Source organism: Colletotrichum lupini, chromosome 10, assembly GCF_023278565.1.
Source record: "Colletotrichum lupini chromosome 10, complete sequence".
Lineage (NCBI taxonomy): Eukaryota > Fungi > Ascomycota > Sordariomycetes > Glomerellales > Glomerellaceae > Colletotrichum > Colletotrichum lupini.
The window spans coordinates 3,138,180-3,153,142 of record NC_064673.1 but is presented as its reverse complement, the minus strand read 5'-3'; the positions used below and the strand labels follow the sequence as shown (position 1 = coordinate 3,153,142).

The 14,963-nt window shown below is 54.5% G+C and overlaps 5 protein-coding genes across 5 annotated transcripts; 4 read left to right on the top strand and 1 right to left on the bottom strand.

The window, feature by feature from the left end:
- Positions 1-88: 88 nt before the first annotated feature.
- On the top strand, positions 89-2,264 carry CLUP02_18075 (uncharacterized protein; the record flags this gene model as incomplete). Its single annotated transcript, XM_049296979.1, has 8 exons — positions 89-183; positions 275-423; positions 501-577; positions 886-995; positions 1,119-1,445; positions 1,514-1,700; positions 1,780-1,845; positions 1,986-2,264. 8 exons carry the CDS (start codon positions 89-91, stop codon positions 2,262-2,264), a joined length of 1,290 nt encoding a protein of 429 aa, XP_049138203.1.
- Positions 2,265-2,344: 80 nt separating this feature from the next.
- On the bottom strand, positions 2,345-4,396 carry CLUP02_18074 (NAF1 domain-containing protein; the record flags this gene model as incomplete). The annotated part of the gene is made up of 1 exon (XM_049296978.1): positions 2,345-4,396. The coding sequence occupies one exon, from the start codon at positions 4,394-4,396 to the stop codon at positions 2,345-2,347; it is 2,052 nt and encodes a 683-aa protein (XP_049138202.1).
- Positions 4,397-4,865: 469 nt separating this feature from the next.
- CLUP02_18073 (fungal specific transcription factor domain-containing protein) lies at positions 4,866-10,347 on the top strand (the record flags this gene model as incomplete). The annotated part of the gene is made up of 14 exons (XM_049296977.1): positions 4,866-4,906; positions 4,986-5,095; positions 5,321-5,916; positions 6,001-6,827; positions 6,908-7,025; positions 7,430-7,607; positions 7,774-7,867; positions 7,944-7,994; positions 8,105-8,231; positions 8,288-8,468; positions 8,682-8,750; positions 9,267-9,525; positions 9,608-9,993; positions 10,052-10,347. 14 exons carry the CDS (start codon positions 4,866-4,868, stop codon positions 10,345-10,347), a joined length of 3,333 nt encoding a protein of 1,110 aa, XP_049138201.1.
- A 412-nt stretch (positions 10,348-10,759) lies between these two features.
- Positions 10,760-12,412, top strand: CLUP02_18072 (uncharacterized protein; the record flags this gene model as incomplete). Its single annotated transcript, XM_049296976.1, has 9 exons — positions 10,760-10,789; positions 10,845-10,988; positions 11,051-11,150; positions 11,174-11,297; positions 11,363-11,557; positions 11,642-11,805; positions 12,014-12,143; positions 12,222-12,266; positions 12,313-12,412. 9 exons carry the CDS (start codon positions 10,760-10,762, stop codon positions 12,410-12,412), a joined length of 1,032 nt encoding a protein of 343 aa, XP_049138200.1.
- A 636-nt stretch (positions 12,413-13,048) lies between these two features.
- On the top strand, positions 13,049-14,875 carry CLUP02_18071 (uncharacterized protein; the record flags this gene model as incomplete). Its single annotated transcript, XM_049296975.1, has 3 exons — positions 13,049-14,514; positions 14,565-14,625; positions 14,690-14,875. The coding sequence occupies 3 exons, from the start codon at positions 13,049-13,051 to the stop codon at positions 14,873-14,875; spliced, it is 1,713 nt and encodes a 570-aa protein (XP_049138199.1).
- Positions 14,876-14,963: the final 88 nt, after the last annotated feature.

Genomic DNA, 14,963 nt, shown 5'->3' with positions numbered 1-14,963 from the left:
CATTCTTCTAAAGCTGGAAAACAGCAGATACCGCAGAGAGCCTCGGTGCCTCACAAACGAAAAGACTGGCTAGAGCCTGGCGTGTGTCATGGCAAAGCTGGCCTGCCCATCCTCATCTCACCATTCGGCCCGGAACCTCGCAAGGGTTGATATAGGCACCGCTGACCTGCTTACACTTACACAGTACAGTAGAATGCCACGGCCATTACCGTAATTATCACCAAACCACTGCCTCTTTTAAAGACCCCTAAAGAAGCAATCTTGTCTTTGAAAGAATGACACGACATGCTCTGTGCTTCTCCCTCGCGAGTCGCAAGGGCCTTTCAGCTTTCTCTGTCACCCAACTACCCTTTCTTGATCTTCTTAAGCTACAGAAAGCAGTCAGTGCTCAGCATCCGCCCATCTGCCTCGAATACGAGACTTGTCAGGCCACGTTACCGCGAGGACCTTTCAGTTGTCCTGCCTGCCAGACAGAAGTCGGTGTGTTTGAGTCCAACAAGCGGTCGAGACTCCAAGAACCGAGAATTGCACACCGTTCGATCTCGTTGCTTTTTCGGTTGCGTTTAGACTTCCCGCAGTGCGCCGGAAGAAAATTCAAACAAGATCTCCTGCGTGGTCTCAGGGAAACAAGCAAAGACAATACACAACAAATCCTAACCTAGAGGCTAATTTTAAGACATGCATCGAACGGCGCCGTCAAGCCACCAGAAAGCCTAAAGCCACAAGACCGCTCTTACTTGAGCCCTCGAGGGTTCGATCAACACACCCGTGACACCGAAATTGGAGAGACCTTTTGAAACAAGCCGGTTCGTCCGCTCGTGCCATTAGGTTTGGTTCGCCTATTTCGTACCCGTCGCGCAGTGAGCACTCGCCATCACTGTCAAGTCTCAACTTTCGGTTGCCTCCCCCATGATCTGCCCGCCTCCACAGCATGCCACTGCCAAGCGCCTTTCGGTACCTGGCTACCTGGCAGATGCTGGCATTTTTCTCGCATTGTGGCCCATCTCTCCACACTGGAGATGAACTCCGCCCACCAGCCTTATCCATCGACATCCATGACATCCATGCGAGAACACGCGGAAACATGATGGCTAATCAGCGGGCAATCTAACGAAAAGACCCGGATGTGACTATACGGAGGACGGGGGTCAATTACCGCAGCCTGTAGGTCTTCGCAGGCAACCAACACGCCGACAACATCAACATTGCGAATGGAGTCGTCTCCGTCAGAACGAAGTTGCAGGAAACCGCGCAATCCTCATTCCCGGGTATAGAGAGCGTTGCATCCATGACATTGACTCGCTATGCAGGCTGCAGCACATCAAACCGTTCATGCCTTACACAAAGAGCAGAGCCAGCACTTCAGACAACGTATTATGCAGACACAACGAGAAAACCTGGCTTCGACGTCGTAGATCGGCACAGCGTCATTTTACTGCCTTTGTGTGGCATGCTCCCGCAATCAGCCGGATAGCCCGAGAAGTAGGTTATGGAATGTTTCAATTGATCCTAGCCACACCTGCCGTCTTCCTTGTCTTGATCTGAGGGAGATCTCCTGCTGCGCATCCGGCTATTTGGACGCGGGAGAAGACAGGCGGAGACAGGACCGCGGCGGCGATCCGTACACCAGCCTTATGCAGCTCCGCGACAAACCTGTCTCATCTCGATTGTCTACGTCCCCTACAACAGATCAGTGTAGCGTCGGGCATCGTTGATATTCAAAAGCCATTCATCAATGGCTGAATTGCTGCATTTGATCATCATAGCGACCAAGCCTAGAACAAAATAGATGCCACCCGTTCATTTCGGAATTTTCAGGCGGACGCTTCGGAGACAGCCTCTTCCGTCAGTCAGAGCGCAACACACACAGTCTAATGTCGAAATAAAAACCTATTTTTTCACTTTTATCTATCCGTACCTCCTCTTCGCGTATAGTCGCGTCGCAAGTTCCCGCAGTTCTAATCATTACAATGCGATACAAATAGCCACCACTGATCGCTCTCCTTTCTAGCTTCGCGCTTCTAGGTTGCGGTTGGGCCTTACCTTGGCTGGTAGCCTCCCGGTTCAGTGTGCCAAACGTGACAGCTAGAGCAAGCCATCTGATCGAAGCCTTTGCACGTCCCTTGCTTCAAGACTTCGTCTACGCTGGTAGCTGGCATAGGTCTCCTTTGGCCTCACCCTTCTCAGTGCAGAATCACAGAGGTTCCAATCCCACCCCCACGCTGCCTCCCACCTCATATGGTACTTATGCCGAGCTCAACTAAGCGCGTCGAGCTTTGCACCTTCACCTGTCCACCACCAGCACTACCGCCACATCTCATCTTCAGCTTTGATGAAAGTTGATCTACTGCGGAGGCGGTTGAGCACCCCATTGGTGCGGCGGCTGAGGAGGCTGAGGGGGCTGCTGGCCTTGATATTGTCCTCCTTGTTGTTGCGGCTGGCCTTGCTGCTGCTGCTGTTGCTGCATCTGTCCAAGCAACGCGGCAAAGAAGGCCGGGTTGATATAAGCACCCTGCTGCGCGCCCTGCCCAGGCTGACCACCTTGCGTCGGCCAACCCGGCGGCGGCGGCGGTACGGCAGGGAAACCCTGCTGACCCGGCTGCGGCACGGGCATCCCGGGGAACGGGAAGTTGAACGTCGGCGCCGTCGGCGCGGGCGCACCCTGCTGCCGCTGCTGGTGCTGCTGTTGATGTTGATGTTGCTGGTCACCGCCGCCGCCCGAGTGATGTCTCTGAGGCGCCGAGTATCCCTCCCTGTGATCCCCGCGGTTTCCGTACCCGCCGCGTCCACGACCACGACCTCCTCCCCTGCCCCTATCGCCGCGTCCCCTAGAGTCGCCACGTCCACCTCTGCGCCCGCCGAAACGACCCGGTTCAGGCTCCGTAGTGAAACTCTGCTGCGCAGGCGGGGCCTGGCCGAACCCAGGCGGTCGCGCGAGGGGCTTGTACGGGCCATCGTCCTCGTCGTCGTAGTTGAGTCCGCCATCGGTAGAAGGACCGGCAGCCGCGGCGCTGACCTCGTTCCGCAGCGGATGCGGCTCGCGATGATTCCTGCTCCTCTTCTCGCTAGGTCCACCGCGTTCGCCACCGTCCTTGCCGAACCTCGCCTCCTTCTTCTTCTGCTTGATCTGCCTCTTGTGCTCCGCCTCCTTCTCGTCGTCCGAGAACTCCATCTCGTCCTCGGCAATCTCTTCGTCGTGGATGTTACTCGCGTCTGATCCCTTCAAATTCTTCAACGGCTGCGTGAACACGAATTTGGCGTGCGCGGGCGGGTAGTACACCTTCACGCCGACAGCCAGCCCGGCCTCGGCAATCTCCTCGGCCGTGGAGAGCATGACGGTATACAGCGGCTGCAGCACCTTGCCGATCGTCTCCCACACCACGCCAAACACTTTCCGGTCCTCGGTGCAGAGCACCGACCCCGTGTCGAGGACCTGGTACTCGCCCGGCGTGAAAGCCCTCACCACCATGATGTTCTCGACAATCTGCTCCACGAGCCCGAGCTCCTCAATCTTGTCGTCCGCGGTGAGGGTCACGTCGGGCTTGGCGGGGACCGCGACGTCGGCGACCTCGTTCTTGGTGCGCAGGTGTCCCGAGGCGCCGGCCCCCGCGCCGCCGCCGTTCTTGCCGTCGCCTCCGCCTTCGTCGTCTGAGCCGCCTTCCATTTCCATGAGCATGCGCGCCGTCTCTTCTACGCCGAGGAGCTGGTAGCCGCCTGCGTCCGAATCGTCGTCCGAGTCCGAGGAGGAGTCGCTGGAGGAGTCGGAGGAGGACTCGTAGGGCGAGGAGTCGGCTTCCCACTCGGGGTGGTCGCCTTCGCCTTCGGCGGCGGGGTCTTGTTGGTCTTGGTCGGCGGTGGAGGAGGTCGGGGCATCGATCATTTGGGGTCTTTCGAGCATTTGAGGGGCGTCAATCATCTCTGGTGCTGCGGGTGCAGGTGCGGTCGCAGGTGTGGACGCAGACGTAGGCGCAGGCGCTTCTTGAGCTGCTGCAGACGCCTCTTGGGGAACTTCGACTGGCTGGGCTGGGGGAGTATGATCGAGACCACTGATCATGGCCTCGAGGGCGTCTGTCAGGGAAGGGGGCTCGGCGGCATCGTCGACGTTCATGGCATCGGGGTCGGTGACCTCCTGTGGTGCGGCGGCGACGGGTGCGGCGGCGACGGGCTCTGCTGTTTGCGCAGGCGCAGGGGCGGGCTGCGACTCGGTCGTGCTCTCTCCCATATTGACGTCCTCATTCTGGTTCTGGATCTGCTCCGAGGTGCCGTTGGCGGCGGCGATAATCTCGGGATCTACGCCCTCGAAGCTCGCGGCGGCAGCGAGAACGTCGGCGGGCACCGGCGGCAGGGTCTCGTTTGGTTTCGCGAACCCCAGTCCGGGGATCTGAAAGCCTGACATGGTGGAATCTGTATTTGCGACCGGCTTTTCTCGCTAGTATGTCGTCAATTGAAGTCCAGTCGAGCAGTGCGAAAAAGTTCTCAAAAGACGAGTACAATGAAAAACCACAAAGTCTTGTTTGGAGCAGAGTCGGGCGCAAGAGAAATGGAGAGTTGGGGAGGACCCGATAAGAAAATTTTAGTGGGGTCACTGCTTTGCGATAAAAAATAAACTGGGTCTTGTTCGGTGAGTTGCCGCAGGTCCTGACTTTCCAGACCTTCGGTGACATTTTATCTGCCCCACCTTCACCGAGCTTACCGGTCATCTTCTACTTACACGCTCACCAATACGTGCCTTACTCTATAATATATGTTGGGTCGTACTAATTCCTTCGTTCCTGGCACGAGTGCATCTTCTTCATACCTGCCATAAAGCCATCGTCCGCCAACACAGAATCTGCCACTTGGCCGCCCAAATCCACCACGCAACCATGGCCAGCTTCTTCACTGTTAAAAAGCGAGCCTGCGATGAGTGCCATCAGAGGAAGGCATGTGCAACAGTGACTCGTGATTCTTGCTTGCTTTACTGACCGTAGTTGTCTCAACTGCAGATTCATTGCGATGCGGCTGTGCCCCGGTGCGACTGGTGCAGCCATCACCAGCTACAGTGCACCTTCAACCGCGTTATGCACCAGAGAAGACGTGCAGCCCCCACCACACTGTGAGTTGCCATTGCGCCCATTGTAAGATGCTCGCCCTTGCCCACGAAGCCGGAGAGTCTCGCGTTCAATGAATGGCGACCAAGGGCTGTTGACTCGTCGTCTTGATAGTCGCGCGACAGAAACGACAAGAAGCAGCTTATCCTTGATCTCACCAAGCGCCAGCAGAACCAACAGCAACAATGTGCCTCCATTACATACCGACACCCACATGAAATCACTCGTAGCCTCACCTACTGTCACTATCTCGATCACCGGTCTTGAGGGCTCGTCGTCCTCCTCCGTGCCACCAGCATGTGGATTAAGATTTGCCCGATACTATCTGGACGAGATTGTCTCGCCCAGCGGTGCACCTTTCTTCTCTGTCGACCACCAGAACTGGATCCGCCGGTGTACGGGACAGGCTCACGTCTTCTCCAACCTGTGGGGGCTCGATTCAACGTCGCCGTTATTATCATCATCCTCCTGTGCCGGAGGCGACTACCCGGCTGATTGCAATCAGATCGAACTGCCGGCCCGACATGTCGTCGAAGACTATCTGCAAATGTTCCGGGCGACTCCCTTCCGACTCGTGTTCCCCATCGTCGACGGTGTCTTGTTTCAAGAAACCATCAGTCAAGCTTACGATCCGCACCACGCAGCCAACCCAGCAGCCCAGGCCTGTGTCTTCTCCTTTCTTGCCATCATTACTCATACACAATGGAGCCCGCGCAACATGGCCGTCATCATTGACAGCGAGGCATGCGTCCGGCAAGCCCAGCGCCTGATGCCCCTAGCCCAAGCGAGCCAAGACATTACGGGACTCCAAACTTGCCTTATGCAGGTGAGTTGCGGTTCCATAAAGGGGAGGAGAGGTTAAGCTGTGCTGTGCTTACCAATGTACATTTCGGCTTCTAACGTGAACTAGTGCATTTATCACCTCTTCTGCGGCAAGATCCAGATGGCCTCAATGGCCCTGGCTCTAACCTGTCGCCTGTTGTTCGCGTTGGGAGCACACAGGCAGCCCAGCGCAGGGAGCGATGTGCCCGAGCAGCAAAGCCGGACAAGAAGCCACGCGCGTAAGCTGTTCTGGCTCTGCTACACCTTTGACAAGATCGTGGCACTTCGGACCAGCCAGCCTCCCTGCATCGAAGACGAGCACTGCGACCTTACGCTACCTCCGGGCTACGTAGAAGAGCTATACGTTGACCACAATGACACCACCATTAGTAGCAGCAGCAGTAGCGGCGCCCTCTGCTGCCTGCCGGGCGATTTACGGCTGAGCATCATCAAGTCCAAGGTCTGCAGGCTGCTATACTCGATTCGCCTACAGCAGTATCCGTCCAACCACCAGCATCACCACCCAACACCCAACGCTGGGCTGCTGCGCGAAGTGCGCGAATTGGACAGTGAGCTAGAGCGGTGGCGCCTCTCCATCCCGGCCCGGTTCCGGCCCATGCTGCTCGGCCGGAACTACGGCGGCAACAACAACAGCGCCTGGTGGCTTGACCCGACTTTAGACGCCAGCCAGAGGATGCATGTTATGGTGCTGCACTTTGAGTACCAGCACCTTGTGGCCGCTCTGCACCGAGCCGCGAGCCCGTGGCTCACCGAGGCAAGCGAAGCAACCGTATCAACGGCGGCGACCTTGCCGTTGGGGTCCAGTCAGAGTCAGACCTTGTCTATCGAGGCCAGCCGGTCTTGTCTAACGTACTTTCGCGATACTGCTCCTTCCCTGATGGGAGCTGCCTTTTGGTGAGCAACCCCTTTTCTACTTTGCTCTTTGCTCCTTCAATCTAATGGCCAGCTACTGAGGAACGGGTGTTTTTCGACAGGGTACTACTCTTCTACCCCGTATCTGCTGTAGTCACTCTATTCTTCAATCTGTTGCGGAATCCACTGGACGACCAGTCGGCAGACGACCTCAGACTGCTCGAGTCCATCCCGAACTTGGTGAACGTGGACCGTGCTAGAAGCTCGATCCCACCCTATGTGCTTGACTTGAACACCGTTGATGATTTTGTGGCTGAGGTGATCCGATTGTCCAAGTGTGCGATGACTATGGCTGCACACGTCAAGTACCTTCGGTAGAATACGTGTGTGTTTGTCGACAACGCTTTACATCCTGAAGAGGTGGGAATGATCCGTATTTGTATAGGTCAACAACTGGCACTGGCTAGGCTGGATCCTAAAAATGAATGACACTAAGTAGTAGATAGTAAACAATAACTTAGAGAAACGAAGTGCAAGTTACCCACAACACCTCCTCATATGGCCCCACCGCCAATGTCGGGTACCGCCCCGGAGCACGGCAGGCAGCCGGACCGGCCGAGTGGATACACTCCACTTTTGGCTAGGCGGCCGACGACTACCGCGATACTGACATCAACGAGGCCGACGACGTCTACTACTTTATGCCGGCACCTCATCACGCCTTTGTCTCGGGGCGGTGTAACCGCCACTTTAGCCGGGGCACGCTCTCGTATAGCATCGACTCGGCCTGCGCCTCCAGCCCGTCGGCGGTGCTGCTGGTCTGTTCGGCCCTCTAACCCGGCCATCTACGCGGGCCCGAGCTGGAGAATCCTCCCCGTCGCCCTCGGGACCCTGCGGCACCTTCAGGACGCTGCTGACGGCTATTGCCGTGGCGAGGGTCTAGGCATTGTGGTCCTGAAGTCCCTAACCGATGCCATCACCGACTGAGATGCCGTGCTAGCTGTCATCAGGGGTGCGGTCTGCAGCTGCTCGGCCGGCGTCATCTCCATCACGCACCCCAGCACCGCCATGCAGCAGGAGCTGTACCGCGACCTGCTGGCTCAGGCTGGCATTGAAGCCGCCTAGCTTAGCTATGTCGATATTGGGCCGCACTGCCAGTCAAGCTGGCGACACGGCCGGTGTGTTTAGCATTGCTGCTGGCTACCCATTGTACGTGGGCGTTGTCAAGGCCAACATCGGCCACGGAGGGGATGGCCGCGACCATGGTATCCCTCATTAAGTTCACTATGATACTCAAACACCGCCTGATCCCCGGCCAGATTGTGCTCCTTCAGGCTGGCCCCTATCCACCATTTCGGTATCTACGTGGCAGAAAAGAGCGATGTCTTCCGCGCAGCCAGAGTCGATGATGGACGCAAGATAATGATCAACAACTCTGATATTGCGGTAAGTACTCTTCCCTGTTTCATTCAAACTACTCAGCTGACAAGGGAGTGCTCAAGGGCGGCAACTTGAGCTTGTTGCTGGAGGCAGGCAGCAACTTGCAGCAGCAGCAGCAATACGAAAACAGGGGTGACAGCTGCAAGTATCACATTGCAGCAGTCTCGGCACAAATCCTCAAGTCCTTCGTCATCAAACGGCAGGGTTGCCGAGCATCTTCGAGCTCACCCGCAGACCTCGCTGGTCAACGTAGCTTATACAGCCACGACCTGCCGCATGCATCATGCTTACCGGACTGCCTATTTGTCCGATTCCATCGACAACTTGTAATTCAGCTGTCAGTCAACGATAACGACGGCATCCAACCAGTCGCACGCTAGTGGTGCTGGGGCTGAAGGACACAGCAGAGTCATCTTTGTCTCCCCAGACCAGGATATGAGGCGGTACTCAATACAGCTAACTTTCCCGTCAGAGGCCGGTCGTGGGCGAGGGTCACTTCCGGTTGCTACTCAACGGACCGCTTAGGTATGTGACGAACAATCTGCTGTGCGCGCGTACATCTTGATAAGCATCGGGGTCATGAGAGTCATCGGGGACGTCCTCTTCCCGCTGTTGTACTGGCGTATGCAGGTTTGTCGTGTCCAGCAGGGCTATGCACCGTCCGAAAGAGGAAATTTGCCGCTTAGTCATTGGTGCTAGCTTAGTTTTTCCTTGCCCGTTGCTAGCTAGCTCAATCATCTACATGAATAGTTGAAAACCATCGTCTCTCAAGGACGACGAAAAGCGAAGGGTCACAGTCTTTAGTGTACTGCTGTGGACAGGCAGAAATGGATACTTATCAGGATCTCAGCACTAAGGGTTGCTCAAACACTCATTTAAGGGCGGGCATCATTTCCTTTTATTACCGGCGAGTTGTCTGCATGTTATATACACATCTTCATCCATAAAGACCTGGAGGGCCTCTTCCTCTACCATCTCCTCTACCCTTTCTCTTAACACTCTTTCTAGCCAGCCTGACAACACGAGAAACACAGAGACTAGATATGGATACCAGCGACTGCACCTTGGACACTTGCCCGGTCAGCTTGTCTAGGATTGGGTTCCTGCCAAACCTGGGCGGCAACGCCTTCATGGTGGCCTGGTTCGGAACCATCCTGATAGCACAGATAGCCCTTGTGATCCGGTATAAGACCTGGAGCTACCTGTTCGGGCAGCCGTGCGGATTGGCGCTCGAGGTGGTTGGCTATGTCGAGCGTATCAGGCTCCGCGATGACCCGTTCGACAACCAGACATTCATCGTGTAAGTGAATGGCCTCCCCTTCTCGCCCTCTCCTTTTCCGACTACACGGAAAGCTGATGGTTCCCTCATTGTTCTTGCACAGATACATCGTGACCATAACCATCGCTCCGGCCTTCCTCTGCTACACCATCTACCTCTGCTTCGGACGCATCGTACTCATTTACGGCCCCCACGTGTCGCTCATGCCCCATCGAGCCTACACCATCATCTTTGTCACGCTTGACATCATCTGTCTTATTCTTCAGGCTGGCGGTGCGGCATGGACGCAGGCCGATGGAATCAATCCCCAGGACCTCGACCGGGCGCTCGACTTGCTGCGGGCCGGTCTGGGACTGCAGTGTGCCAGTCTGGGTCTTTTCGTCCTGCTCTCGCTGGATATGGGAATCCGGGTGCTACGGAACCGGAGCACATGGACTACGCGGTATGCTCATGTCCGGCAGCATAGAGTGTTCCCTTACTTCCTCATGGGTGAGTTTGTGTGGATTCATTCTTAGCTCGTTCCCCGTTTGTGCTGATACTCTTTCAGGATCCTTTGCGGCCGCCCTACTGATCCTTGCCCGCTCTGCTTTCCGCGTCGAGGAGCTGCGCAACGGCTTCAACGCTGCTGGTGACAACGCCGAGACGCTCTTCATGGTGTTTGAGGGCGCCATGATCGGCCTGGCTGTGCTGCTGCAGACCGTCTTCCACCCAGGCTACATTTTCGATGGCGAGTGGCGCGCCACCAGCTTCTTCACCAAGCAGCCTGACGCCCAGCATAGCCAGAGACGAGCGGCCGAGAGAGAGTCTGGCTCTACTTTGCAGACTGAACAGAAAAATGGATAGGAGTATGGTCAGGTCCGTAGGGTGGACAACGCCCGCGAGGGAAAAGTGTCTCCCTTTCACACATGTGGCATCAAGACTGGAGTAGGGACTCGTCTTCCATTGCCACAATGTATTTGATATCCATATGATGGAGTGAGGTTTCTTCGTGGTCTATCGCGTAGTGGGCGTACGCTACCTGGGTACTTGACAATGGTTGTGCTTTTGAGTCTGTTGCACGCTATCTCCTGTTTGCTTTGAACTATGCTTCTACCTGACGCGAACCGGAATTAGCAAAATGGTAGATACTATTAAGAACAAAAATAGAAAGAAAAAAAACATGCATACAAAAACATATGCCTTCATCAACTCTATATCCTGTCCCTCGCTTTCTGTCTGCGTCCCAACCGTGCCAAGGGGTGGACTTATAGATCGTATGGAAACGCTGATGGGCTTCGTCTGTCTAGTGCGAGCATCTGCCACTATTAATACTACTACACCGCCGCTCTTTCTCTTCATAGGCTTCATTGGGGTTGAGCTGGCGCCGTCTCCGAGAGGGAAAGGTAGTCGCCGTCCGGAGAAAAGCAGAATGCGTTCTGCTTGAAAGGTCCGAGAGAAAGACGTTTTCTTTCGTCGGGCTCAGCGACGGCCACCGCCAGGACTCTGTGCACAAGGGCGACGGTAGGTTTGTTCTGAAAGAACGGGCGCCCTGGATGGACATGGCCAGTTACCTATGCAGGACATTGCTGATGGCAATGCCCATCGGGGAGTCCACTCCGAGGTCCACAAACCTAGTCGAGTCGTTCAGCTCGCTGCGATGAACACCGGTCTGCTTGGCCACCTTGGATAGGATTTGCCTCCAACTCGTTCTGGTTTTTGTTTGCCTGGAAGGCCTACCGAGTATCTCCAACGCAAACAGCAGCAATTAACAATAGAAGGAGCAGAATGGGCACAAGCCTGGCAGTCTGGTCCTTGTACACAACTAGGCAGGAGGGGGTGATGTCCGCTTAAAGCTCACCGCTGATGAGACCCGGAAAAGAGTCGAAGTAGTAGGCCTCACAGAGGTGATGGTAGGACTGAATGACCCCTTACCCCCTGAAGCCAGTGGTCATGCACTGGCACCGGTGGCTAGACTAACACGATCATTCCGTGAGAGAGAGCCTTGGTTGCGCCTCATTCTGGTATCGTTCGATGAGACATTGATGCAAGGCGCCAATAAGGCTATGAGCCGGAAGTAAGGGTTACTTCAGCTTGCGTACTTATTGATATGTAGGGTAGCCATTCGAATGTTTGTTGCACTCACTTGATCACACCTAAGGTCAAAGACGAATGACCGAGATATTCAGAGTCCCAACAGAGACAGAGACAGAAAGAGAGAGAGATGGAGAGAGATCTTCATTCACTCGTCACCCTGTTCACCATCAGCCTTGACTTCTTCTGCTCCATTTGTCTCGACAGTGACCTACCTGGTATGGCATATCAGTGAACAATTAATGGCAAGAACTTACCTTGTCTATAAACCGAATATGTGAGGTAATGTACGAAATCGTCCATCGGGTGTTTTGCAAAATTTTGTCGGAGCTTTCGTATAGACAGAAATGGAAGCCAAATCCACTTTTTTAGGCATTCGGGACTCATCACCCACTTTAGTAGGTCTCTATCGTCTTGGAGCCACTCTATTGTTGCCAAGCTCCCCTCGATCCCTGTCTTGCTCGTATAACACTAACGCGAAGCGGGATAGTCTCCCTGATGGGAATATCCCCACGTGTGGCCTCGCCTGCTTGTCTCGACTACACCTTCACCAGCTTGACATCCTGGAAGTAGTCTTAGTTCTGGATATCGTACGAATTAGCTGTCACGGTCTATGTGAATTTTTCGGTGCAAGCGACGATTCTCAGACTAGTGATATGGGCGTGGTGGTCGCTCGCCACCAATCACAGAGCGTAAGCAAGGGATTTCTATCATCAAAGTGGTTGACATCGTCGCAAGAGGAAATGAAACTGCTAGAGACATCTCGTATCCGAAATCCATGAGACCCAATCGTGGCTATGGTAGAGAATACTCCTCTACAACATCAACGTGTTCTTGATTAGAGTGATCTTCTCCGGTAAGCTCGCCCGTTCGGAGTATGGGGGAGGAATGGCTGCTGCCTAAGATTGACTACCTACGTCGAGATTCTCCATCGGGAAACATCAAGACAAGCTTAATTATTGTATGGGCGTGTTTGAAACATCGCATTCTTGTAGAGTTCAGCTGCAGGTTATTCTTAGACCCTGCGAGTGACCCGCAGGTCGAGCACAGCCTACTTCTAATCTCCTTTCCTATGCAGCCCCGGATGCTGCTCAGAAACCCCTCACGCTCTAAGTAGTGTAAGTGGCAGCAATGATCAACTTGGCTTCGGACTTTATGATGCCAGATGTAAGATGACGAGAGCGGTGGTGACGGAGCCAAGCTCAAGAAGTTCCAATGGGGACAGGTTTTGTCTCGGAAGGGGTGTTTGCCTTCTCACTCACTAGTGCAACACCCATACTCCCTCTCGAAAGTCGTCTAGCAGTGGTTCAACTTTCCTGGCAATTTGTATATATATCAATCAAAGCCCCGTCCGATGCTGGTGTATCAAAGCAGTATCTAGACCAACCGAGAAGCGACTGAGAATTTCGCCTTTCTGCTCTTTTCATTCTTTACACCAAACCACCACATTCGTTCATCTCCTCCTTTAGTTGCAATGACATCTTGGAAACTGGCGGCCGCCTTTGCCCTCGTGGGATTCCGAGCTGTTGAAGCTCAAGACTGCACATTTGATTCGATCACTCCCTCCCGAGACCTCGTCTGGTGCCCATGTGAAGGCCAATTCTTCTGCGCCAAGCTCGATGTAAGTCATATCTCCAACTCCCCTCTATTTCCAACTAACAGAATTACCCAGGTACCTCTCGATTACAAGAATCCAAGCATTGGCAGAGCTTCCGTCCCCTTACTCAAGATCCCGGCCGCCACCGACTCCCCAGACGGCCCCTACCGAGGCGCCATCCTCATCAACCCAGGCGGACCAGGCGCATCCGGCATCGAGCTGGCGCGCTACAATGGCACTACGGTTCAAGCCGCAGCTGGATTCAACTTTGACATCATCGGCTTTGATCCCCGCGGTGTCGGGATCAGCGAACCGCGGCCCAATTGCTCAGCAGGCATCTCGATTGGCAAGAACGGTACACTTTCCGAACGGGATGCCCCTCGGGTGATCGATGGATACTACCAACAGTTCATTGACTTTGGCAAGGAGCTCGGAGAAAAGTGTCAAGCTCAGACTGGTGCTGATACCGAAGCTGGCCCGCATATGACGACTGCTGTTACCGCTCGCGATATGCTCAGCATTGTTGAGGCTTTTTCTGCTTCTCCTGACGGTAATCGTACGGTGCTTGACTCGACTAAGCTGAACTACTACGGTGTGAGCTACGGGACCATGCTCGGACAGACGTTTGCGTCAATGTTCCCTGATAGGGTTGGCCATGTTGCCATCGATGGACTGGTTGACCCAGTTAGCTACCAGACGAACTTCACCTCGAGCTCTATCAACCACGTCGACGGCGTTTTGGGAGCTTTCTTCGTGTACTGTCACGCCGCAGGCCCAGATGTCTGCTCTTTATATACGGGAAACACTCCAAAGGACATATTCAGCCGATGGAATGCTTCATTTAAGCAGCTTGACGCTCAAAAGGCTGAGGCAGAGGGCTGGGCAAACGCAACTGACATTGGCCTGGCACTTGTGACCTTCAAAGTCAGTGTTCTTAGTGCGGTGGTGCAACCGCTGGCCGAGTTCAGCAGAATTTCCGACGTCTTCGTTGCTTTGGAGAAGGCAATATCGTCCAACTCCATTGCTGCGTGGACAGATCAGACGAATGCGATCTACGGAGATCCTAATATGGGAGGATACGTGAACCCCGAGCAGACTCTGGGCATCTTATGCTCTGATCAGAGCAACATCTGGTACGGGAAGTCACTCGCGGATATCAAGCCCTTACTGGACGGCTTGAAGGACACCAGCATCGTGGGAGAAGTCTGGTCTAGGACGATGCTCGCATGTCTCGATTGGCCCATCAGATCCAACGACGTCTTCAAGGGTCCATATGGAGGTAATACCTCGTACCCGATGCTCTTCGTCAGCAATACTTACGATCCTACGACGCCAATTGAGAAGTAAGTTGAGCTTACCTACCGTGACAACCCTTGCTGATGAAAGCTTTCAGCGCCGTCTCAAATGCGCCCAAGTATGCCAACGCTCGGAGGCTCGTCACTGATGGCATGGGTGTAAGTTCAATATCAACATCTCTTTGACAGATGCAAATCATGCAATGCGCTAACAATTCCATAGCACACCACGGTAGCCGCGAACAACATCTGTGCGTTTGCAGCCATTCGATCTTACTTCCAAGACACCATGTGTGGCAAGGAACACTACTGCCCCTTGGAGCTTGGTCCGTTCAACGTTCAGCTGAACGGAACGATCAAGGAGAACCTTGAGGCTGCTGGGCTATCTAACCTGCGCAGCCTTTACTGATACAGTTGTACATACTTCATATCGCCGGGCCTGTTTCTCAAGTAATTTGAACATGACTTTGTATCCGTATAAAAATCGGAGAATTTCT